This window comes from Protopterus annectens, chromosome 7.part1 (genome assembly GCF_019279795.1).
Source record: "Protopterus annectens isolate FY-2018-M chromosome 7.part1, PAN1.0, whole genome shotgun sequence".
In the NCBI taxonomy this organism is placed as follows: Eukaryota; Metazoa; Chordata; order Ceratodontiformes; family Protopteridae; genus Protopterus; species Protopterus annectens.
In genome coordinates, this window is record NC_056740.1 from 141,388,815 (window position 1) to 141,413,989 (window position 25,175).

At 41.9% G+C, this 25,175-nt stretch overlaps 1 protein-coding gene across 1 annotated transcript in view; it reads left to right on the forward strand.

Moving 5' to 3' along the window:
• XPC (XPC complex subunit, DNA damage recognition and repair factor) overlaps nt 1-25,175 on the forward strand; it is a 1,641,424-nt gene that overhangs the window by 881,128 nt on the left and 735,121 nt on the right. Inside the window, exon 11 of the mRNA XM_044078598.1 lies at nt 6,022-6,103. Within this exon, the coding sequence (XP_043934533.1) occupies nt 6,022-6,103 (82 nt within the window). The remainder of the gene's footprint in view (nt 1-6,021; nt 6,104-25,175) is intronic.

Consider the following 25,175-nt stretch of genomic DNA (forward strand, 5'->3'; position numbering starts at 1 on the left):
GGTCGGCCAGAATCCTAAAGTCTGGGTCCGGCGTCGACTGTTCATCCATGCTCCCTGACGTCAGAGCGCCAGGAGTACAAAGCTGACAGCCGACGCCATCTTCTCTAGTCTTTCTTGCCGTGCGGTGATAGCAGTTCGCAAGTGCCGGTCGGCTGACTCCTGACGAATTTTTCTGATATTCTTCGGTCCGAAGACTTTCTTCTCCACTTAAAGCTAAGTACCCCGTTGGGGAAACTTTTTTCTTGCTCCACTCCGATGTCAGAAAAAGTTAATAATTGCATTTCATGTGGGAAGCAAATACCTCATAAGGATTTTCATTCTTACTGTAGTCCTTGCTTGGGCCCTGACCACGACGTAGGTAGTTGTCGGTTTTGTGCTAGATTCAATCAACGTACAATTAAGCGAAGGTACGATTTTGCTTTTCATTACCTTGGTAGGCGCTTTAACTACAAAATGTCGACGGATACGGTCCCGGCTACCGGAGTTCACAAACGTCGCAAGGATAAAGACAGGCCTCCGAGGTCCAAATCTGATGATAGCGCACAAGCGGAGCCAGCTTCAGGTTCGGCCATCGTCAGTGAGGTGCTTTTGCAGCCCCTGTCGTCGGGCATTTCAGAACCGATGGCCAAAACGGACTCTCATGAGGAGCCAACCAGGCCTTTAAATATTTCTGTTGCTGGACCTTCGGACAATGCTCCTTCGGATGGGTCCGGAGCCGCTGTGCAGGTACCGGCTTCAGAAGGGGTTTTCAGGCCTACTCAGCTACTAGTAAAGGCAAAGCCAAAGACAAAGGCAAAGACTCCTTCTAAATCAAAGACTTCAACACAGGCCTCTTCTGAACCGGCTCCCAAGTCACAGAAACAGTTACTCAAGATGGTGGAGGATTTACTTACTATGATTAGGGGTTCTCATCCCCCTCCAGACAAAAGGCCAAGGCAGGATGTTTATTATGATTCCTCTGATCAGGCTTCTGTTTCCTCAGTTTCTTCTTCTGATCAGGAATATTCTTTCCCTCCTTATGAGGATTCTGATGCTGAAGAATCCATTCCTTCAGCTTCTCCCCCTGAGGATTTCTCTTTTGGGGAAACTTTGCATGAAATGAGGGAACATTTCCACTGGGAAGGACAGGAGTATTCGGAATCCAAGAAAAGACTGAGGGATTTTCTTCTTCTTCCCCAACATAGACCCCTGGCTATTCCTCCTGTTTTGGATATTGTGGATGATGCCTTTTCGGAGGCTAACTTAACCCCTGACTCTTTTCCTCCTGCTCCTGTTAAGCCTGATAGATATTACAGGGTTCCTGATTCCCATCAGTTTTTATACAAGAACCCTTCTGCTGACCCTGAAACCATTTCTCAGGGTCCTAAGGGAGTTAAGGCCGCTTCTGCCAAAAATCCCATTCCTACTGAAAAGGATTCTCGATCCTTAGAAAGATGGGGCAAAAAAGTTTACACTTCTGCTACTTTGTCCATTAGGGCTTTAAACTGTCAGTTTCATATGTTTAAATACCAGCAATTTCTCTTGTCTGTCTTAAAACAAAAGCTTACTTCCATTTCTGCCTGTGCAGATGATAAGGAATTACATGACTTATTGCATGCCACTGAACAGGTTGGGAAGCATGGTTTACTACATGACTTATTGCATGCCACTGAACAGGTTGGGAAGCATGGTTTACACTGTGGATTTGATGCCTTGGAGGCTTCTTGTAGGGCTGCAGCCTCTGGCACAGTCATTAGAAGGCATGCATGGCTAAAGGAACAAAATTTACCTGAACAAGTAAAGGCTAAATTATTGGATGCTCCTGTTCAGCATAATGTTTTGTTTGGATCAAAAGCTGAAGAGGTGATTAAAAAGATGGAGGATAAGGCGAAATCCATGCAAACAGTTAAAGATTTCTTACAAGTACAGCCACCTAGATTTAGCAGGAATTGGCCTTCAAAAAATGGGTCCTTTCCCACTTCAGACAGGCCTCAGAGGGGTAGATATAGACGCTCCAGAGGGAGGCCTCAAACACAAGCTGCTTATAGACCAAGACAGTGGACTGCTTCCACCTCTAGGGGAGGAGAGGACAGGTCACAATCTCAAAGGAAACAAACTCAATGACTCCCTCTGTTGGGCTACAGGAACTTCTTGCCTGGAAGCCCCTCTCGGAGGAAAACTCTCTCTCTTTTTTATCAAAATTGGACTCAAATAACCCAAGACAAGTGGGTTTTGGATGTAGTTTTAAGAGGTTACAAATTCCATTTTCATACCTTGCCAAGGCCAAACAGATGGCCAGACCTTCTAAAACATCAATGGACGGAGGCCTTAAACCAGGTGGAAGCTCTTTTGGCTATGAATGCCATAGAGCTGGTTCCTCTTTCAGAGATGGGAAAAGGTTTTTACTCAAGGCTCTTTCTAGTCCCAAGGAAGCAAAACTCATGGAGACCCATTCTGGATCTGTCGATCTTGAACACCTTTCTAGAGATTCCAAAATTCAAGATGCTTACTCTACAGCAGCTACTTCCAATGCTGTCCAGAGATGCATGGATGGTAACTTTGGATTTAAAGGAGGCATATTTACACATTCCCATCAGGCAGGATCGCAGAAAATACCTCAGGTTCAAGGCCGGATCGAGGCACTTTCAATTCTCTGAGCTGCCCTTTGGATTGTCTACTGCGCCCAGGGTCTTCACCAAATGCCTGGCTCCAGTAGTAGCTTACTGCAGACTCAAGGGAATTCAAATTTACCCTTATCTGGACGATTGTCTAATTCAGGCATACAGCAAGGATGTCTTACTCCAGCATCTAGAATTTGTACAGAACCTCCTCAAGTTCCTGGGATTCTCTCTAAACATAAAAAAGTCAAATTTGACACCATCACAACAGATAACTTTTCTGGGTGCACTTCTAAACACCACAACCCAGATGGCATTTCTGACATCCGAAAAACAATTACAGCTGGCTTCAACTTTCAGAACATTGGCAACTCTAACTCAACTATCTGCAAGGAAATTCCTGCAGGCTTTGGGTTACATGGCCTCCTGCATCCTTCTCATACCATATGCAAGACTACACATGAGGAAAATACAATGGTACCTAAAAAGTGTATGGTCTCAGCATTGCCACAGTTTAGACATACTGATCTCCATCCTTCCTTGCCTTCAAAAGGAATTTCTTTGGTGGTCCAGGGCATGTGCTCTAAACAGAGGGAAACCCTTCCGTCTGCCTCCTGCCACTCAGATTCTAACCACGGACGCCTCGGATTATGCTTGGGGAGCCCATTTTCAGGGCAATTGTTTACAGGGCCTTTGGACAAAGGATCAGAAGCACCTGCATATCAATTAAAGGAAATGTTAGCCGTTCAGAAAGCTCTATTGGCCTTCAGGAATCTTCTACAACCAGGACAACTGCTAATAGGACAGACAACACCACAGTTTTGTGGTACATAAACAAGCAAGGGGGATCTCATTCCTACCCCCTTTGCAGACTAGCCATGGATCTATGGAACACAGCTCTAGGTTGCAATCTGGATCTTCAAGCTCAGTTTCTACCAGGGAAACAAAATTTCCTGGCAGACAGTCTGAGCAGAAACCTTTCGGATCCACACAAGTGGATGCTGGACACCAAAATATTCAGGATGATAACAGCAGTCTGGCGATGTCCTCACATAGACCTCTTTGCATCCTATCTCAGTCATCAACTACAGAATTTTTGCACCAGGACTTTCCACAGAGAAGCTTGGAAAGTGGACGCCGTGTCATTCAGTTGGAGGAACCTCTCGGGATATGCCTTTCCGCCTCTTCCTCTTCTTCCATGGGTTTTATTGAAGATAAAACAGGACAAGCCCAAGATGATAATCTTGCTGGCTCCAAATTGGCCTCTGCTGTTTTGGTATCCAACTCTAAAAAACCTATGCCTGGAGCCCCCTTGGGTTTTACCTCAGTCTCCGAACCTTCTGTCCCAACATCAGGGTCAGGTTCTACACTCTCATGTCAGAACTCTCAGCCTGGCGGCCTGGTTAATCCAGGGCCTTTGATTTCTTCTTTACTGCCCTAGCAGGTTATGGATGTCATTTTAGAAGCCAGACATCCTAGCACTAGAAAATCTTATGCAGGAAAATGGAAAAGATTTTGTTCCTGGATGCAGGCTCAGGATTCTGATCCTCTTCTTCCTAACATTACTTTAATTTTACTTTACTTGACAGATCTCTTACATAAGGGTCTCTCTTTCTCTTCCATTAAGATACATGCCTCTGCTATTTCTGCTCATTATAATACAGATCCTCCAATCTTTTCCCACCAGCTCATGAGACAGTTTCTCAGAGGAGCTAAGAACTTGAGACCTCCTAGATCTCCTCCCATTCCTGCTTAGGATCTCAACTATGTTTTGGAAAAACTAACTTTGCCTCTTTTTGAGCCTGCTGCTTCTTCTGACATCAAGTTTTTATCTTGGATGACAGCTATCCTGTTAGCCCTTACCTCTGCCAGGAGAGTTTTAGAGCTTCAAGCTCTTATGGCTGTGGAACCTTATATTATTTTTCATCAAGACAGGGTATCTTTGAGGACTAATCCTACCTTCATGCCTAAGGTGGTTTCCAAAGTGGCTTTAAATCAAACTATCCACTTGCCAACCTTTTTTCCCACTCCTCAAAATAAAGGGGAAAGGATCTTACATTCCTTGGATGTACACAGACAGCTACGTTTTTACCTGAACAGAAAGGACATCAGAAAATCAGAAAAATTGTTTGTCTCTTATGCTTCAAGTTCCCAAGGTAAAGCCATTTCAAAACAGACCATTTCTAAATGGATTGCTCATGGAATCAGATTTTGTTATTCTCACCATGGAAAGCAAATCCCAGGGAGTATACGGACTCATTCCACCAGAGCTGCTGCCACTTCTGCGGCCTTCCTCAGGGGAGTTCCTTCCAAGGACATTTTGGAAGCTGCAACTTGGAGTTCAGTGCATTCTTTTTCTAAGCACTGCAATCTACTTCTCTACTCTAAGTCTAGGGCAGGCTTTGCCTCTGCAGTCTTGCAGGGCCTTTTAGCCACCCCTTCCTCTTTATGACCACCTCCCTTTCTTTCAGCTTTGGGATTCTACCCTACAGTCATGACTGCAACAGTGAAACACGATGAACATAGTACAGTTGTGTACACCTACCATAAATGTAGATGTTCGAGTGTCTTCACTGTTGCAGTCTGCTCTCCCTCCTGTCCCCTCTTATTTTTACTTTTGTGTATTTCCTTTTTTCACCATTCTTCTGAGGTGTATTTGCAAAGGTTATGGGACCTTTTTCATCTGGGACTCCTGACATCTGGGGCAAGAAAAACTGGAGAAGATGGCGTTGGTTGTCAGCTTTGTATTCCTGGCACTCTGACGTCAGGGAGCATGGATGAACAGTCGACGCCAGACCCAGACATTGGGATTCTGGCCGACCGAGGGCTGCCTGACACTCGAACATCTACATTTATGGTAGGTGTACACAACTGTACTTTCTCCAGCTTCAGTGGACCTACAGTGTTTGTGAGGAAGGCACCCAAAGGACATAGATCCCTTGTAAACTATGTCCAATATAGCTTTATGCTACTGCAACAGTGATTTATTTGATCATCAGCTGTTATGGTAAGTTTAGTTACACAACTGTATCTTATATCTTGTTATTTGAATGTTCAGTGTGACATGAATTATTTGATTGGAATTATTTTAAGATCCTGGCCAGTTTGCCTACCGACAGTTGTCAAAGTAGGCTTTCAAATGGAACAAACAGATCATAGCCTGTTTGAAAAAACTTGAAGCTTTCCTTTTATCTTGAAGGTAATGGGCTGCAAGTAATCATGCAGGTGCCCCTTTTGCACCCTGCACTTTGTATATCCATCTCCAAAATCAGTGCACCATCGAGGAAAGGAGAAATCTCCCAAAAAGTCAGTCTGTTTCACCAAATGTTTTCAGTCATTTGGCAGAAAACTGTAGTTAGATAACCAGTTTTGGACTGCCACCACTGTTTAGAGCTTGATTTTTTTGTTTTCTTCTGCTTTCTAGGGACTGTGTGCATACCCTTCACTCCCGAGACACCTGGCTGAAGGAAGCACGAGTTGTGAGACTTGGGGAGGTGCCATACAAGGTAACGTTTCTGAAGTCCATATTTGTCATTCTTATCTGCACAGATGTCAGTAGCTATGGCAACCCTCTTTGGTCATTCTGCAAATGGTTTCATCCTCTTCACACTCAGAATTTGGCTTTTCTTCTTGGAATTTTCGTACTTGATATTGCAGATGCCTGATGCTGGTACATGCTCCATCCGCAAGAGCACACCTAGTCCCTCATCTCACCCAGTTCTCTTTTGCCATTGCATTTTGTTTTAGTCTCTATCATATCTTGATACCCCTTTCTGAAAAGTCATGTATTCATGTCTCAGATCAAGGTTTCATAGTATCCCTGTGACTACTAGGTACTGAACAAAGACCTGCACTAGCACTATCTTAATTGCCTGGGAAAGAAGTGGTGAAGTAGTGCTGAGTTGTTTTACTCAGTCAGCCATGGATGTTGTAGATAGAAAAGCTTATGACCTGTCTCACTGTTAGGAGGATGGTAGAAATTGATAGCTCATCCCATGGGAATTGGCATGGTGGAATAAGATACAACCCAGTCTCTGCCAGAATATTGTCAGAAGGGCTGAAAATCAGAGTGTAGCCCTTGCCTAATCCCTCTTAGAGGTAGGTCAGTTTAAAAAAAAAATCCACTAGATTTCACAGGTTTTGAGTGTGCCTTCAACTAGCAAAAGCTCATACTTACACTTGTTCTTCATTTGGCAGGCAAGGGGCCAAGAAGAGGCACATCCCTGCTCCTGCTCTTGAGGTCAAGTATGCTGCTGATTAGACTGATCCTTTACAACAGTCATTAATTATCTGCATGGATTGTGGTATGCAAGGTTAATGACTTGCTTCTTATGGTGTTCTCCCATATCCATCACAGTCTTACAACCTTGGTTTATGGGGGGAGGCATCTTCCTGGTCCTCCCATGACAGACCTGGACTTTAAAGAGATGTTTCAGAACTGCTGGAATCTCTGAATGTAGCTGTAGGAATGCACTGTTAGGGAACATGACTTGTTGCAGGTACTGGGGTAAGAACAGACTTCCCTTGTTCTCATGAGGGCAGTAGAAAGCATGCTGCCAAACATCATATCCCTATCTCCCAGCTTTTGGCATGTGGCCGTCACATGCTTATCTCTGCACAAGCCAGCATGTATGCAAGCTCATTGAGTTGGTAGTGGATGGAGGAATTCTCCCATTCTGGATTCTTTTGGGACTCTTAAGATCTAAGGGTCATTATCTCTATGACTGTGAGCCCCATTCCTTACCCCCAAAATGCCTTACTGTTTATCGGGGGAAGGAGGATTTTTCAATATAGCTGCATGCACACTGATAAACACCTGTATTTCAGCTCTCCCAGTGTAACAAAAGAAACTGAAAGACGAGGGCTAGTTAGTATATTGCCTAGATGCCAGCAAAGAAGAAACTTAGAGAGCCTGAAAGAAAACCAGGTAGAAAAGGTGCAGAGAAAACTCCAACTGGGAAGAATCCTGCAGTTGTTCAGCAAAAAATAATTCAAGCTTTAGCTTTGGTGCAAGGCATGGCGTCCAGTAATCTTAGGGAAATAATGAGTCAAATGCGCTCAGAGCTAATTAAAATGAACAAAACACTGAAGGAGTATATCAACTCAGATAACAAAAGGCTAGAAGATACGGAACAAGCTTTAAACAGATATTCAGATGAGTTGATAAACTGCAAATATATGAGGAAATGAGGATTCTTAGGAGATACAAAAGTGTGATTAGTCTTCTGCTTTTTCTCAGTAGGAAAGTCTTCCCTAACAAACACCAGAGGTTTTGACCCCTGACGAGATTCAGTTAGAGTACCCGGAACCTCTTCCTTGACCATAATCTGTGGAATCCCTTTAGGGCCCTCTGAGATGATCAACCATGCTTCCCCCTTGATGTCCAGAGCAGATGCCTGCAAAGCCTCAGAGGATGTGCCAAAGAATGGATTCATGCCGGCTTCTGACTGGGTCATGGCAAAAGAATCCAGTGTAGACACAGGACGGCCTACAGAGCTATTGCTCACTTCTAGAGAAATTTCCAGTAGATGCTGGACAACCAAAGAATCCAGCCGAGATTTCTTGACCTTCTTCGTACTTAACAATACCTCAGGGTTAGAACATTCTGTCATGTTACTCTGGACTAACAGTTTAAGCCTTTGGTTATTTCGGTAGATGGTCAGGGAAGACAACCAATTTGTAAGAGTCTTAGGCACAAAAGCTTTACAAATGCTACAAGATGTATGGTGGTAAGGAAGCGCCCAGATGAAAAAGACACCGTTTGTGGTGATCCTTATGGGAATTTGCCTCCTACACTGATATTTTCCCTTCTTGGATGACATGAATTCTATATAATCAAAAGAGAACAAGACCAAAGAAAAAGAATAAAAGACCCTAACGGGGCACTTATCTGATGACTAGATATTCAGCACAGCAAAAAGGCATTCAGACTGATGATGACATTTGGACTGGGAGCAAAGGAGTTCTAGATAACTGCCTCTGTACATAACCTTTATGCACTATGTTCTGTACGGGGTGCATACATGTGACGTACGGTGCATACAAGATCTAAAGGCTTTGGGTTATTTGCCAGACATTGGGCTATCCTTGGCAGGAGATCCATACAGTGAAGAATACAACAGTAATATAGAATGACATCAGAAATTACTAGGTTACATAGTTTAGGCAAAAATATATGTGTTCTTTGACTAAGAAATAGATTTTACTAATTCCATCTCACTGAACATAGAAAACGTATGCTGGTGCTCTGGTGGTTATTCAGGAGTTATTAGGGAAGATAGGAAGTACTCCAGAAGTTAAAGTTTGTGAGTGGGATAAAATGAAAGTGAAGCTTAAAAATAAGGTAGAAATAAAAGAAAGAGATACGGTTAAGAAGTACCAAGAATTATTTAGTGGAGCTGACAAAGGTTAAAAGTATTACAGAGTAAGGAGAATTTCATAGAACAAGAAGAGGAGCAATTGCAGAGTGATAAAGAGAAAATAAGAGTTTATCTGGATAATATGCATTAGTTTAGAAATATGGCTATTAAGAAACTAATTTTTGTGCTCTGGAGTTATGGAGTTATTATAAAAAACTTTCAGCATAACATCTTAAGCAACAGGAAGCAGAAATTGTTGTTGCCAAATACAGGGAGCCTGTAACAAGAAAAATAACCAGAGATCATGTAGAGGTATTAGAAATATTTCAGAAATTTTATGAAAGTTTGTGTAAAGTAGAGAACTGGGGAACTTTAGGAAAAAGCACAAATGAAAATATTTATGGAAAACTTAAATACTCCAAGGTTAGAGACAGATGAGGCTCAATAATTAACAGTTAAGATAGGAAGAGATGAGCTAAGAATGGTGATGTATAACTAATCTGCAGAAAGTCTCAAGAAATAGATGTCATTCTGGTGGAAGTTTGGAAGATAAGTGGGAAGAAAATGATAAAGATCTGGAAGGTTTTGTTTAGCGGTATTTTAAAAGGAGATGAAGCCCCAGTATTCTGGAAGAAAGCTGTTGTGGCTATAATATTTAAAGATGGTAAAGACCCATCAAATCCAGCTTCATATAGGCCCAGTCTAAACCAACCATACTTGAAGTAGTGAATATTGTAGAAGTAGGATCTTTAGAAAAGGGTAAGAGTAAATCACAGAAAAAAAATGGAAATTATAGTAACAGTTTATGAAAAAAATGTTTTGTAGGAGGAATGAGCTTTAATAGAAGGCAGGAACTGATTATGTAATGTTGGATTCATTTGTAGTGTGTATATGTGATTTATAGTGTTTGTATTATAATGTTTGTAAATGTAAACTTAATGGTTTGATTACTTTAAGTTTTCTTGTATCCCAAGTGATAATTCAGTAAAGGTATTAAAAAATGTTTATCTAGGAAGAGGAAAAGGAACGTCGAATCATACCCATCATGGAAATTGTCATTAAGCATGCCGTCTGTACAGCATGGAAACAACCTTACTTGACATCTGTATGTAACTTTCAGCTGATTGGAGTGAATCGCTTGCCAGACATTCCCTTGGTGAACTCCTTTGTGATTTCTATGGCATAGGACCCAAAAAATACAGCACATCATTAGTTTGCCACCAGACGAGTTTAAAGTCCTAGACGTGGTGGGTAAGTGAGTCATTCCTCTGCCATATTTGTGCTTACTTAGAGTCCCCAGTTGCTCACCTCATTGCTACAAATTTCAGTTCATTCTAGTGAATCAAACACTAAAGTAGTTTCCCTTGTTTCCTTTGTGAGTCTGGGCTTAGGGAGAAAGTGGTCAAAACTTTGTGTATGGCTTCAGAAGTGACCTTCTGTTTACACCACTGCAATTTTGATTGTGATAACCCTGCAGCTAAAGTCATACGTTTATACACAATTCCTGCGTAGGATGACTTGGATGAGATTAAATGGAGTTTGGAGACTCAATAGAGGGTACCTTTTTCATGGGGGAGTTTTTCCTTGGTCATCCATTTACAGACTTGATGAAAGACCTGTTGAAGGCAATTAAGGTGCTTACCAATGAATACCTTTATGACCATCCTTCATCCTCTGCTGTATCTTTATTTTTCACACCTATCCTTCCAGTAGAAGAAGTAAAAGCCTCATGTGGCCTTGAAATGTCACACTTTTTTGCTTCCTCTAAGAAGACAACACTGTTGTCCCAACAGTCATATTTCTGACTACATTCTAGATATGCTCTAGGTAAGCAGTTTTCTTGAGTTTTACCCAGTTTGGAAGGCCATCATAAAGGACCACTGGGATTTAAATTTGATCACAATCAAGAAACATCCTCAAACTTTTAGGTACTCCCCAAAAGAAACTTCATTAGGAGGCCAAATAGCTTCTACAGAGCTCTTGCTTCAGGCCCAGATTTTCTGTCCTGAAAAGGTCTGTAGTACCTGTCCCATTTATGGAATGAAGCCAGAGGTTCTGTTTGCACCTTTTCTAATTCTTACATAGATGGATGATTTCCTTCCCATCTTGAACCTTAAAGAACCTGTACATCTAGTACATTTGGTTCCAGATAGTGACTGTCCAGGAGGTTGTGCTTGTGCTGCAGCAGATGACCTAGATGGCATCAGCAGGTATGATGGATTCCTTCAGGCGTGTAAGTTTCTTGGACCTGCTCAGGAGATTCCTTCTGGTGGGCTTTATTTTCATTACAGCATGCAATCATTTGGGTTTTCCTGTGCATCTAGAATGTTTACCATAGTGTTGGCTGCAGTTACCAATCCCCTGTATTCCCTTACTTGGATGGCTGGCTTCTTTCGGCCTTGGGAGCATCCTTTCAGTGAGCACTGCCATCATTGCAGTCCTGAAGAGGTTCCATAAAGTTCTTCCTGCTCTCTTCTCAGAAGTTTAACTTTGTCGGTGCACAGCTGGAGAACCGTACAGTATCATTCATTCCTACCCATAGATAGGGAATACAAAACCAATGAGTACCAGTCAGTAAAATGTCTAGTTTGGTTAGATTTTTCTTTTAGTTTTTGAACCCATAGATAGGTAAGGAAACCATGAATTTTTTAGCCTGAGTTAGAATGCCGGGGAGGTCTAAACTTGTGTCTTCATTTGACTGTGGGGATGGGGGGGGAATCAGTGGTTGCAGAGTAACATATCTTTTTTTTCTAGTGTCAGACCCATGTCACTTGGCTTTGGAATGGTGGACAGTCCTCACTAGTTTGTAAGTGCCTTCCATTCCTTACTGCAGAGCATTTTACAAATTTTTATGATAATGGATGAATTGCTGGGAGGATGAGTATTTCACTTCATCTTCTCCACAGGTCAATAGAAGTGGTGCCCCTCTCTCCACCCTGGAGTGATGACTTCACATCAGCCAGTTGGAGTTACTTGCACTGGTCCTAGTCTTTAGGGCATTGTAACACAAGGTACTTCCATGACCTTCCTAATTTAGTCTAATAGCCTACCTGTTGTGTGATACCTAAACAAGCAAAGGAGGGGAGGGGGAGTAAAACTCAAACCCCGTGTTTAGAGATGTGATATATGCCTGGCAGTGGACCATAAACAGCGACATTGCTGTCTTAGCAATTTAAGTTCCTGGTAAAGTGAACATTGGACTCTTTCAGCTATTCCTCCACCCTCCTTCTTGAGCTGCACATTTAGGAACTACACTTGGACCGGATCCTTCAGAAATGAGTTATTCCACAGAATTAACTGCTTACCATATAGGAGACTATGGTGCTTCCACTCTTTTGCTTGATGCAGCAGCACAAAGGAAAGTTTGCCATGTGTGCATATTCAGGCTTTTTGCAAGGGATATCCCTGTGAATCTAGGACTATTGAACGAAAGTTCAATAGTCGGAATCCACAATCACAGAACACACTTTAACAAAAGCACTTTCACTGAAAAAGCGCTTTCGTTAAAGTGCGTTAAAAAAACAAAACAAAAAAAAACAATAAATCTACTTTCATGCAGGGGGGCAAGCCCCCCTGCAGTTCCCATGTGGGGGGCTGTGCCCCCTTCCTCACACACCCTACTTTAATATTCTCACTCTGGGATTGCACTGCAGTGAGAAAAAGGGAATATTCCCTTATCCGCACAGTAGTACGACCTCCACAACAGACATACTTACGCAAAAGTGCTTCTTCGGTGAAAAGCACTTTCGAGTAAGTATGCTCGGCCGATAGTGATTCGGTGATGTTGTCATTTGGGGATCAGTACAGATCCTATCCGTGTACACTGTCCTAGTAATTCTGCTCCTCATCTCAAAACTCAGAGAAGACCAAAACTAATTCTCATTGCTCCACAGTGGTCAAGAAGTGTATTGTTTTAGGTTGTCTGGTCAGTGCCAATACATGGTACTCTACTGGTTTAAGTTAAGTCGTCCCCTAATGTTGAGGTGACATCCATTTCCAGCTCAAGGTCTCATCCCTTTGTTAGACTGACTGATCACACCAGAGCGGCAAAAGTGATTGTGGCTGCCAGAGAGCCTGCCCACCAGATAGAGTTATTCTGGCTATTGGAAGGAGTTCCATCTTTAAGGAAAACCAGTACCTGATATTGTTGGTATGCCAGCAGCTGTTCATTTCATATTGGATGAAAATTTTATTTGAACTGAATAGAGAAGTTAACTCAGATAAACAAAAATACAGTTTACCCTGAAGTTTTGCAATTTCAAAATTAGATCTGATGTCCTTTTCATTCATTCCTAAACTGATGTGTTTCGGATCTGACTCAGCTGCTTGTACCAGATCCTTGGATCCAAAACTTTCAAGCTCCTCCCTTTACCCACAATGCCCTGCCAATCAAACATACCTCAGATCTCGTTTGCCACCTTTCTGCTTCAGACACGGAGTTTTTCTAGTGGAATAGTGACTTTAATTTAAATTTTTTAGTACCCACTTTTATTCCATTCTCTCACCTACCTCCCTTGTATATTTGTTAGTTTTTCTCATGTTTCTTCTGATCGGTCGCTACCAAGTTCTTGGTACTTCTCCATAGTAACATTGCTGGTATGCTGCTATTTAAAATTTCAATATTTTAAACCTTTCTTCTCTGTACTTATTGGAGTAATTCATGCACTGCCATTGTTGGTAGTTTTCTTCCTTCCTTTTCTTTTTTTTTTTTTAAAAATTAAATTAGTACTTTGTGTAGTTTACTTCCTGAAATAGTTTAGTTAGGCCAGTATGGCAGACTAGCCTAACGGTTTTAAAAAATGCATCACCTGTGGGGATAAAATCCCAAAGTCGGATGCCCACAGGGAGTGCGTATATTTTTTGGGAGCCACACATTTAGATGCGGATTGCTCTATTTGTTCTGGATTCAATTCCAGGGCTCTCACTGACAGGAGGAACAAGCTGGCATTGAAGGGCTTTCTTCCTTCTACTATTACTACTTTTGCTTCAGTAGCCGGAGCTCAAACCCCCTCTAAGAAATTGGATAAGGGGAAGCCAGATTCAGTTCCCAAAATAAAGAATTTTGCAAAAGGTCACTTGATCCCACATCTTCTTTGGCTCCTTCTGTGCAGCCACCTGCTGAGATCAGCATCAGATCCAACTACTTCAAAATTAAAATCACCCTGGATCTGATCACTTCCCCTGCTATCAAATCCAGTTACTTTTCAGCTCCCTTCACCCTTTATGGAGGGATCCCACTGTAGACATTCAAGACATCAGTCCTTCACATCTTCTCTCAGGTCTTTGAAAAGTTTATCCAAAGCTGACGTGGATAGGATGATGAAAGCATTCCTCAAAGCTCAGATCCAGATGTGGTACTCCTGGCTCTGCCTTCAATGTTGTGGAGAGGGCCTTCTCTTTATCTAGAGAAAGGACATCTTTATCCCCCTCAGATCAGACAACTATACCTCCTCGATTCTTTGCTCTGAGCCTCATTCATCCATTCAGCTGGGACAGCCAACCCAATCAAGTCTTTACTTGGTCCCTCAGGACATCCTCATCTATTCTGATACTTCCCCAGTCCATCCCACTCAGGAGATCCCTCGGAAGAGAACATATAAAAGGAGACACATTTATTCCATCAGGAATCTCTCATGAAGGATACTGATTTTGATGAAGGGATCCCCAGATCTCCACTTGAAAACTTCTCATTTGGGGACATTCTAGAGCTTTTAAAACAGAAAGGTGGCTGGTCTTCTGATACCACTTCCCAGCAGGAGTCGGTGTTCTTGGAGGTTTTTGGGTCTGGCCCAACAACCTCTTGGAAGACTCCCCTGGCTGATGAACTAGTAAATCTCATTTCTTTCCAGGTGTGGAAAGAACTGGATACTGTGGATCCTGTCTCCAAACATCCAGACAAAATATTAGCTCCTCCCAAGGAAAGTGCATACTGGAGCAAGAGAGTCCCAGCTTATGCCATGGTTGTGGCAGCAACCATGCAAAAAGTGCTTGCAGAACAGAGCTCTTCTGTCCATCCCCCTTAAAAGGGAATCCAGGGCCTTGAACAGATTTGGTAAGCACATGTACACTTCAGCAACCTTTGCAGCATATTTTACAAGATTCATAGAGAGATTTGACTAAAGAACTTTCCAAATCTCTTTCTTGGTCCATGTCTTCTGAGGACCAAAATAGTCTTCTTGCAACTGGCCACACCTCCAGTCAATTTCTTATGTGTTCATGAGGCTGATCTCCCATGCAGTGGTAGGTACCTCACGGGTAGTGGGTCCATGCATAACCATTGGGAGACGTGCCTGGATGCAACTGTGTGATTTTACAGGGCCCTTTAAGTCTTAATTCATCAGTGCTCCCTTTGATGGATCTTCCTTATTTGACCACAAAATAAAGGACACGCTGTCCAGATGTAAGCAAGAGGGAAAGTCTGCGTCTGCCATAGGAATACATTTTTCTACCCCTTCTCCATCAGGAATCAATGGAGAGGTAGAAAATGTGGTTCTGTAAATCCTAGGGTCCTTTTCAAGACTCACAAGGAAGTAGTTCTCCCATGGGCAGAGGGGGGAACTTAAATGGAAAATCCCTCCTCCACAGCAGAGGTAAGCCGCAGAACCATGGTTTCTGGGACTCCTTCTCAGGTAAGTTCTACCAGCATTGAAAGGGAGCTCAATTGCTACTTTCTATCGACAGTCGGGGGGTGTTTGTTTCTGCACCAGAGAGCCTGGCTACCCATAACAGAAGATTCCTGGGTAAAGAGGATTATATCCAGAGGTTGTATCATACCAGTTTCCCAGATTCCACCTTCAAGAATCAAAAGAATCTGTGATGTTCCACCTAGTCAGAGGAATGCAGCAACATTACAAATAAAAAAAAAAAAGCTGCTAGAAAAAAAGTCATCCAGCAAGTCCCCCAGATGAGAGAGGATCCGGGACCTATTCAGGATTCTTCTTGGTGCCAAAAAAGACAGGGGACTTGAGATCCATACCCATCTCAGGAGACTAAATCCATTTGTGCAATATTCAAGGTTCCTGATGGTTACAGTTCAGTCCATTCTGCCTCTGCTGTAAAAGGACAATTGGATGTGCTCGGTAGATCTTCAAAACATGGACTGTTGCACCAAAATAAACAGGCACTCCTGAATATACCTGTGCTTCCTGCTGGGAGCCAGCTACTGCCAGTTCAGAGTACTTCCCTTTGGTATCAATACAACCCCCATGGTGTTCAGCAAATGCATGGCGGTGGTGGCAGCTAACTTGAGACTAGCGGGATTCATAGTGTTTCCATACCTAAATGACTGGCTCCTAACTGCTGCAACCAGGCATCAACGTTTGCAAACAAGGGACTATTTAATCCAGTTGTCCTGTATCTAAGCATCACAGTCAGTTACAGCAAATCACAACTGACATCTATGCAAAGTCTGGAGTTAATAGGTGCTCATCTGGACACAGTCAGTCGGATAGCCTCTTTTCCTCCAACTTGAGCCAGACACTCCGATCCCAGGTAAGTAATTCAACATTCTTCTCCTCCAGCTCAACTAATTTTATATCCCTTAGGGTCCATAACAGCTGCTATCACCCTCATTCCTGTAGCCAGGTTTCACATGCTAATTCTTCAATGGACTCTGTCAGTTCAGTGGTCTATTCTTCAGCATCCTTTAACCGCCCCAATCAAGATCGCAAAAGCATGTAAATGATATCTTCTTTAGTAGATTCATTCAAACAAACTCTTCAAAGGATGTCCATTTGTTCTTCCCCTGCCCGCAGCCATGATGACCACAGACTCCTCCCATCTGGGATGGGGGGGTCAGTATTTGGGAAAGACAGTCCAAGGTACCTGATTTCCCGAAGAGACCAAAAAGCATATTAATGTCTTGGAAATTAATGCAGTCCTCCTAGTGTTGCATGCCTTTTAATATGTTCTCCCCTCTGGGACAGTTGCTATTCAGATCGACAATATGGCAGTGATCTGGTAAATCAACAAACAGGGAGGAACCAAATCTTATCCTCTTTGTCAAGAAGCAATGAGAGTGTGGCACTGGGTGATCTCTTTTGGTCACTTTCTAATAGCAGTGCACATTCTGTGGAAAGCCAGCGTGACTGAGGACAGACTAAGCAAGTCAATTCTTATGCCTAACGAGTGCTCTCTCAATACCAAAGTAGCGGAGAGGATTTTCCATTGATGGAGCTGACCATGCTGTGACCTTTTCCCTTCTTTCCTCAGCAACAAGTACAGCAAGTTCTTTGCCCTGATCCCTCCAATGGGAGAGTCACCGAGAGCTGCTGTAGTCCATGATTGGCCCTCTGGTCTCCTTTATGCTTATTCACCAATATCTCTCATTCCCAAATTTCTACAGAAAGTATTCCTGTTGAAGAGCAGTTATCCTCATTGCTGTATTTCTCTGGCCTCATCTTCTTCTTCCACCCTGGATACTGGATCCCATTCCAGATCTCCTATCTCACTCGAAAGGTGTGACTCATGCAGACATAACAGGCCTTAAACTGACTGCATGGTTTCTCCAATTCCATTGATTGCCAGACAGCACAGCCTGTCTTGCCCAGTCCATCATATTTTATCTTCTCAAAAAGCTTCTACTAGAAAGATTTACAAAAGTAAATGGAAGAGATTTGTATTCTGGATACTTGACAGAGATCTGGACCCCCTTTCTGCCCCTGTACCAGCTATACTTGATTTTTTAGATTCAATTTTCATTGAAGGGTGTAGCTTTTCTACAGTTAAGGTTCATTTGGCTGCCATTTCAAATTTCCATCTAGATGAAAATAATTCTATCTTTGCTTCTTCTAAATTATGTAAAGCCTTTCCGAAAGGGGCTTTTTTTACTTAGACCTTTGCTAAAGGATCTTACCCATTCTTGGGATGTAACTATTGTGCTACAGACCCTGACTCATACTCCCTTTGAACATTCAGCCAGGTCAGATCTAATTTTTTTTACTTAGAAAACATTTTTCTAGTTGCTATCACATTAACTAGACGAGTATCTGAACTCCAGGCTCCATCTTCCAAATCTCCTTACCTGTTTTTCCACAAAGACAGGGTGTCTTTTTGGACCAACTTGTCCTTTTTACCTAAGGTAGGTTCTGAGTCCAACATTAACCGGTTCAATAGCTTCCCAGTTTTCTTTCCAAACTTTTCAAGTAAGGGTACTCTCACGCTCCATCTTTTAGATGTGCATAGAGAACTCCATTTTTATCTTCATAGAACCAAGGATTTCAGGAAGACTGACCAGTTGCTTGTTTATTACTCTCCTACCAAATTGGGCAAGATTCCAAAGTTACACTGGCCATATGGTTAACTGATTGTATCTCCTATGACTATAGTAAAAGAGGATTATCCTTACCTAAGCCTCTTAGAGCTCATTCCACGAGGTCTGTGGTGGTCTCTTCGGCTTTTTTGTCAAGGGCTTCCATAGGTGACATTTGTGCAGCTGCAACTTCGACTAATGCTCATACTTTTATTGCTCATTACAAATTGGATTTGGTTTCCAGGAAGAGACCTGTCTTTGGCTTTGAGGTACTCCAGAATATTCTTCCATGAGTTCCACCCAAAGTTCAACTAGCTGGAGACTCTGTCTCATCAGCTGAGGAATGAATGAAAAGGGCAACATCAGATAAAAATATTACATACTCACCATAACATTCCATCTCTATTGTTCATTTTCATTCTTCCTCAACTTCCTTCCCACCTGCCACCTTCCCTTTGCTCTTGGAAAGACCTAAGAGTTTTTTCTTTGGGAACCTTTGTTCCTTGTTTGAGGTCCAGCTCTTTTTCTTGTTCTATCTTTTACCAGACGAGCCAAATGGAAAAAAGCACCACAAAACAGTAAAGTGCCAACATTACAGAAATTCAGCACAGATTAATACTTTTACTTTCATTAATAAAGTGGATTTATTGTTTCATTTGGAATGGTCCCTTTGCCTCCGGAGTGCTAAAAACTATTTGTTCTATCTTTTATTATTTTCTTTAAGGTGTTGTCCCTTTATCTCTAAGGGCAGCAAACTTGATCTGAGGTATGTTAGGTTGGCAAGGCATTATGGGTAAAGGAAGGATCTCGAGAGCTTTGAAATTGAGGATCGGGTAGAAGCAGCCATGTCAATCCAAAACCCATTAGTTAAGGAAGAATGAAAAATGGACAACACAGATGGAACATTATGGTGAGTACATAACTTTTTTTTTTTTCATAACTTCTGCATTGGGGTTTAAATTTAGACTTTCCCGACCATGTAAAGCATGTCTCATTTTCAGCCTCTTCAGTCTGTTCAGCTTTGCTAAATGTACTTTGATCAAAGAGAAATCAAGTACCACCTCAGATGTCAGTGTTTAGGTCATCCTGCACCATCTCAGGGACATGGAAATTTAGACCTTATATATTCCATGGTCAGATTGTATGTGTCAGCTGTTTCTGCCCATCATACAACCTTGTGGAGAATAGGATTGTGTTCAAATACTTGCTAGTCAAGCATTTTCTTAAATGAGTATCCATTTAGGAGATGACCTTCATGACTGTTAACTTTTGCCCACCCACCCCCATTCAAACATGCTGGTTTAGCAGCACTAAAGCTTTGTTTCTTTAAAAAAAACTTTCCTGATAGACATCACCCGTGTTGGATCTTGGAACTGCAAACCTTCACGTGCAGGAAACCTTTCTGTGTCTTTCACAAGGATCAGATGTCCTCCATACTAACTCACTTTTCCTTCTAGAAATGGTCTCTGAATTGTCCCTGGAGTACTTTTTCACTTCCTTTATTTCTTCACTGGATCAGAAACCAGAAGGAGACTGACAGACAGACAAACATTCAACACCCCTGGCCAGCTCTGGTTTTCTCTGAAGCATTTGCTTTAATTTATGAAGGTCAAATGGCTGTCTCTCCTTTGCCCCAGAGAGGGAAAGGATGGCAGCTTCCAAGAAAACCCTTTCCACATAGATTGCCAGCTCATAATCTTTTGCTTTCAAGCAGTTCACTGCCCATTGGAAAGTGTTGCTGTCACAAGCTAATCCACTTGAGGCAGGGCTTCTTATAGATATTTTTTGAAAAATATATCTGTTGAAATTATCAGTACCAATGCCACTCGTTTCACACCATTTCTAAGCATTTCTGTATCAACCAAACTTTAGGATGCAAGTTTCCAGTGGTACCCAGGGTCCCCAGATTGGGTTGCACACCCCCCCCCCCCACCAGATATGTGAAACAACTGTGAGTAGTGGTGTTTCACCTGTGGCTGAGGCTTCCCATTTATTTTACTTCTCTAGTGTCTCTTCACAGTACCAGACTAGAGTCGATTCCAATGGGGTCTTCTCTCCCTGAATTATCTAACCAGTGAATTAATACTTTAAGATTAGCAGCTTCCATATAAGATTAAGGTTCTGTATCTAGAAATTTTATTCACCAATACTGCCAAAATCTAATGTGGTGTTTATACACTACTCTTGGTGTTCTAGGATGCCATAAAACTTTAACATTATTGTACTGAACATTTGTATGTGGTCTTTATTCGGTGATAATACTGCAGGCTACCTTAGGTAGTATAACCATTTTAATCAACTGAAGTCTTTCTTCAAATCTAAAGAATATTTTATTCCACTTATTAATTATATAATTAATACTGTAAATGAATAGTCATTCACCTACACTGCTAGTTAGTAAAGTGGGAGATTTATGATTAGGGTTAGGGAGAAATCAAAGCATTAAGGTTTAGGGGGCAGGAGGGGAGTTTTAGGATAGGGCGTGATTATGGACTTCAACTATAAGGAACAGGAGGGAAATCATAGGGTTAGGAAGGGATCAGAGTGTTTTAGGATTAGGGAGCTGTTGGGGAATTTAGTTTTAGGGAGTAGGAGGGGAAGTTTAGGGTTAGAGTCAGGGTTCCTTGAAGGGCTATGTGGAGTAGCAGGATCGGCTTCTGGGAAGGTTATGTAAGTTGAGAGGATCGGGATAGTTGGAGAGAGGGTATGTAATATATTAATTTATTTGATTGGTTTAGTAGTTTGATAGGTTGGAATTTGATGAAATGTTTATTGATGTTAGTGGTTATCATTTTAGTGTTCTTGGGCCTTAGATATTGATAGATATATAAACATTCATATATAACACACACACACACACACACACACACACACACACACACACACACACACACACACACACACACACACACACACACACACACACACACACATTCATTCCCTGAAGTCCACCTGTCATTCAGGCAATGCTTGAGAGGTGTTGCCAGCATGGGGTGCTTTCTGTTGAAGAAGACATGGGTGACTCTGTCTTTCCCCTTTGACTCCTTCCGGGACAGGCTTTCAGATGAGATTGAGGTGTTTTAAGACACCAAGGACAATGAGACCTTTCCTCCTTCTGTAACTCCCTTTGTTCAACCTCTCCTTTGGCTAGATGGTCATAATCATTAAGTTCTCCATGGGATGGCCTGTAAGCCTTAAATCTTTTTCTCCAAAAGGTTATAAAACCACTGTATGACCATAAACACTGAGGAACCTGGGGTCATTTTCCTGAGAAATTTCTTAAAGGATGCCATATTTGTAGTCTGGAGTCACCATCAATCTAGTGCTGTAGCTGCTGAAAAGCTGATATATTCAGTAATGACATGCCCTTCTTCAGAGAGAATGGAGTAACATCTTAAAGCATCCTGGGCAGATATTTTATGATTTCTTCACCCCAGTACAAGTCCCGGAGACAACAACGAGGTTGGTGTTTTAGACAAGATGGAAAAGAGTGTACTCTGCTAGTCAGAGACATGGGGTTTTGAACTGCTTGCCTCACCAGTCCTAATTCCTTTTCTCCCTTTTGGATAGAGCTGTGGATAACCTTGCAGAACTTTTTTTATTTAGGGATCAGTGAATCACTGGTTAAGGCCCTTAAAGTGACTTCCTCAGGGTTTTGTGCTGTAGCCCGTCTAAATTGTGCTGATGCTGTTACCAGAGCAGCAGTTTCTTTGATGTGTTTACACAGGTTGGTGTGGCTTAAGTTTTTTTTCTCCTTTATGGGAGAGCTGAGGCTGACTTAGGTTTTTTCCCCTTTATGGGAGAGCTGAGGCAGGCTATTCTAGACCGTCTTGAGTCCCCTTCTAGAGGTATGTTCCTCTGTGGAGATCATAAAACTTCAGTAAAAGAAATGGCTGTTGGTGTTGGTCTTTGTGGTGGTCCTTTGTAACATCTCCTGACTTCATCTTCTTCTAAGCTACACTAGCACACTAAGAAGAAACCTACTTGAAGAGAAAGGAGAGATGGATAAGTGTCAAGTGGCATTGTCCCACATTGTCCTCTGGCAAATTTTCTAGGAGGCAGAGTACACTGCATTTTGATTCTTGGAAAATGCTGTCTATAATGGCCATCTTGTCTGTGCATAATTCATGGAGCTTCACGTCCTCCTAAGTATGGAAACATATCTAGTCTTTCACTAAAACTGTGTGTCTCTTATGACAAACATCACATTTCTTCCCAAGAGAGGTATCTGAACTGTCCCTGAAGTAATCCCTACTCTTTTTTCCACAGTGAGAACCAGAGTAGGAAGGGCACTGCTTGCAATGGATGTGCAGTGTCAGCTGAGATTTACCTGAAGCAGGTGTATGATGATAGGAAGTCAGGTCAGATGTTTTTTCACCTTTGCTCTGGGCAGGAGGGCTTTCAGTTGCCATTAGTGCACACTCTGAGTAGCTTGCAGGCTATATTACCTTTTGCCTACAAAGCACCTGCCACTGAGGCATTCTACTAGGGGAAATGGCAGACTTCCAAGGATGCGTACATTGCAGGCATTTGTACCATGATCACTTGATCTTCAGTCCACAGTGTCACCAGTGCACACCTTCAAGAATTTTGCCTTCTGAATCTTGGTCCTTGGGCTGTCATCCAGCTTCTGCCACTGTGGTGGTTGCTGCTTGGAATTCATCCTAACTCTCTCAGTTAAGGCACACGTAGGTAAGCCTTTCTCTACCCTGCAGTCTCTTGTTTACCCAAATCTTCCCCTCACTCTCCCTACTATCCCCCTTACTCTTTGTCTGTGCCTATGATTCTCTCAGTTTATACACTTCTTCTACCACCCTCTAACTCCTATCTGCTGTAAATTCTACATACTCTCCTGACCATACTACTGTCCTGTCAAACTTCTATACTCTGCTTAAAACAACCTTTTTCTATCTTACCTGCTCAATCCCCTCTTCTGTCTACTGTACTCGCTGAACCCATCAACTCCACAACTTAAGTGTGAGATACACTATTCCTTCTATTTACTCCACACTCAAATCTACTATTTATTATATTGTATCCCTCTTTTTCTTGTAGCCTAAGAAGCAATTAGGCTGCTGTAGCTCTGTTATCCATTCCCAAATTATAGCCTAACTAGCAGCTAGCTTACACTATTCAACTTTATGTCTATTTTTTTCCCTTGCAGCCTAAGTCTAAGTGGCAGATAGTCCACTGTAAACCTTTTCTTCCTTTCCCCACTTACAGCCTTAGTAGCAGATAGGCTACACTATTCCACTTTGTATCCACTTGTATCAGATAGGCTACACTATTCCAGTTTGTATCAAATTGTACCTGTCTTTTCCTAGCAGCCTAAGTGACAGATAGCCTAAGCTATTCCACTTTGTAGCTGTCTATTCCTTGCAGCCTAAGTGGCAGATAGGCTACTTTAGCCCTTCTGTCCTTTCCCAACTTAGCCTAAGTGGCAGATAGGCTGCACTATATCCCCTTTTCCCTGTTCTCTGCTTTCAGCCTAAGTGGCAGTTAGGCTTCTCCTTCCTTTTTTGCCTATTCTCCCTCTGCAGCCCAACTCTCTCTCCCTCTCTGCTTTTCATCACACGCTCTTCTTCCAAAACATTGGGGTTGATTTAAAGGTTGTCTGATTGATCTCCATTCTCTACTAACAGTCTTAGTACCAGTTAGGCTACTCCCTCCATTTCTGTCATTGTCTGTCTGTAAACTACCTCTGTCTGTGTTCCATTTCACTTCTTCCTGCTAAACATAAAGGCTGTTTTTATTTATGTATTTATTTACTGTTGTATAATAGGGTAAGTTGACTGTCCTGAATACCCCTTTCAGACACAACCCAGATACAGAGATGCCAAAGAGAAAGATGTTAAATAAATGAACAATAATATAACATTGACAAAGATATAAGATATATTTCAGTAACTGAAAGTTAAACTGATATAAATAAACTGTAAAAATGTAAGATAAATTTCACTGATTGATAGTAAATTGCAAAGAAATATAGCAAGTGAAAAATAAATGGGAAGTAGTGTTGCAAAACAGCAGAGGAACTAGTGTAGTAGTCAAATAAATATGTCCCAGTCAAATAGATATGTGATTAGCTAAGACCAGAAGTGCCTTGTTGGAGCTAACCATGGTCTCTGAAAAATGCATTGCTGAGTTTTCATGGAGGTGTTCTGACAGAGCTTCTTTGAAAGGAATAATGTTTTTTCCTTTTACATTGGAGGGCAAAGTGTTCCATAATGCAGGTCCTACTATCAAAGTGTCTGTCTAATTGATCTTTTCCTTCATTCCACGGTCTTCTTTTTAACTTGCTCACAGATATACTACCTTTTCGTTTTTCAGCATATCACTAGGTTCACCTCTTCCCATTCTCACCAGCTTCCTCCCTTTTCCAGTTCTACACAACACAACTGTTCTAACTTTTTCGTAGCTGACATGGACGTACTAAGGCTTCATCCATCTGTGTACCTCACCCGTAGTCGTCCTCCTCATTAACTGTCTCCTAACAGACAAACTTCACCCAAACTCTTACTTAACTTTACAATCTCTATCACATCATTCCTATACAAATTCCTTTCCAACACCAGTCATACACTAAGTTGGTTACTTATGTAATTAGAAAGTTATTCCCTATGCAAATGCCTGTTCAGCAAATTAAATCCATTGCTACTTTTAAGGGATGCTACTCTTCTATATTACTTTACCTTCATCTGAAACTACTCAAATCCCGGGACATCCAACCCAGCTTTAACAATTAATAACTATTATAATATCCAATAAACACCTACTATCACTCTGAGTATGCCAGCCTTAATAATATTGTCAGAAAAAGTCATGGGTTGTTTACAAACTACATGCAATAATGCCTATACTATAAACAAGTGGCCTCTCTACTGAGACCTGCCTTAAAGATTCCTTCTGCCCTTCTACATGCATCCAAGACGTATTTAATTATTACATCCTGTATGACATTAAACCTAG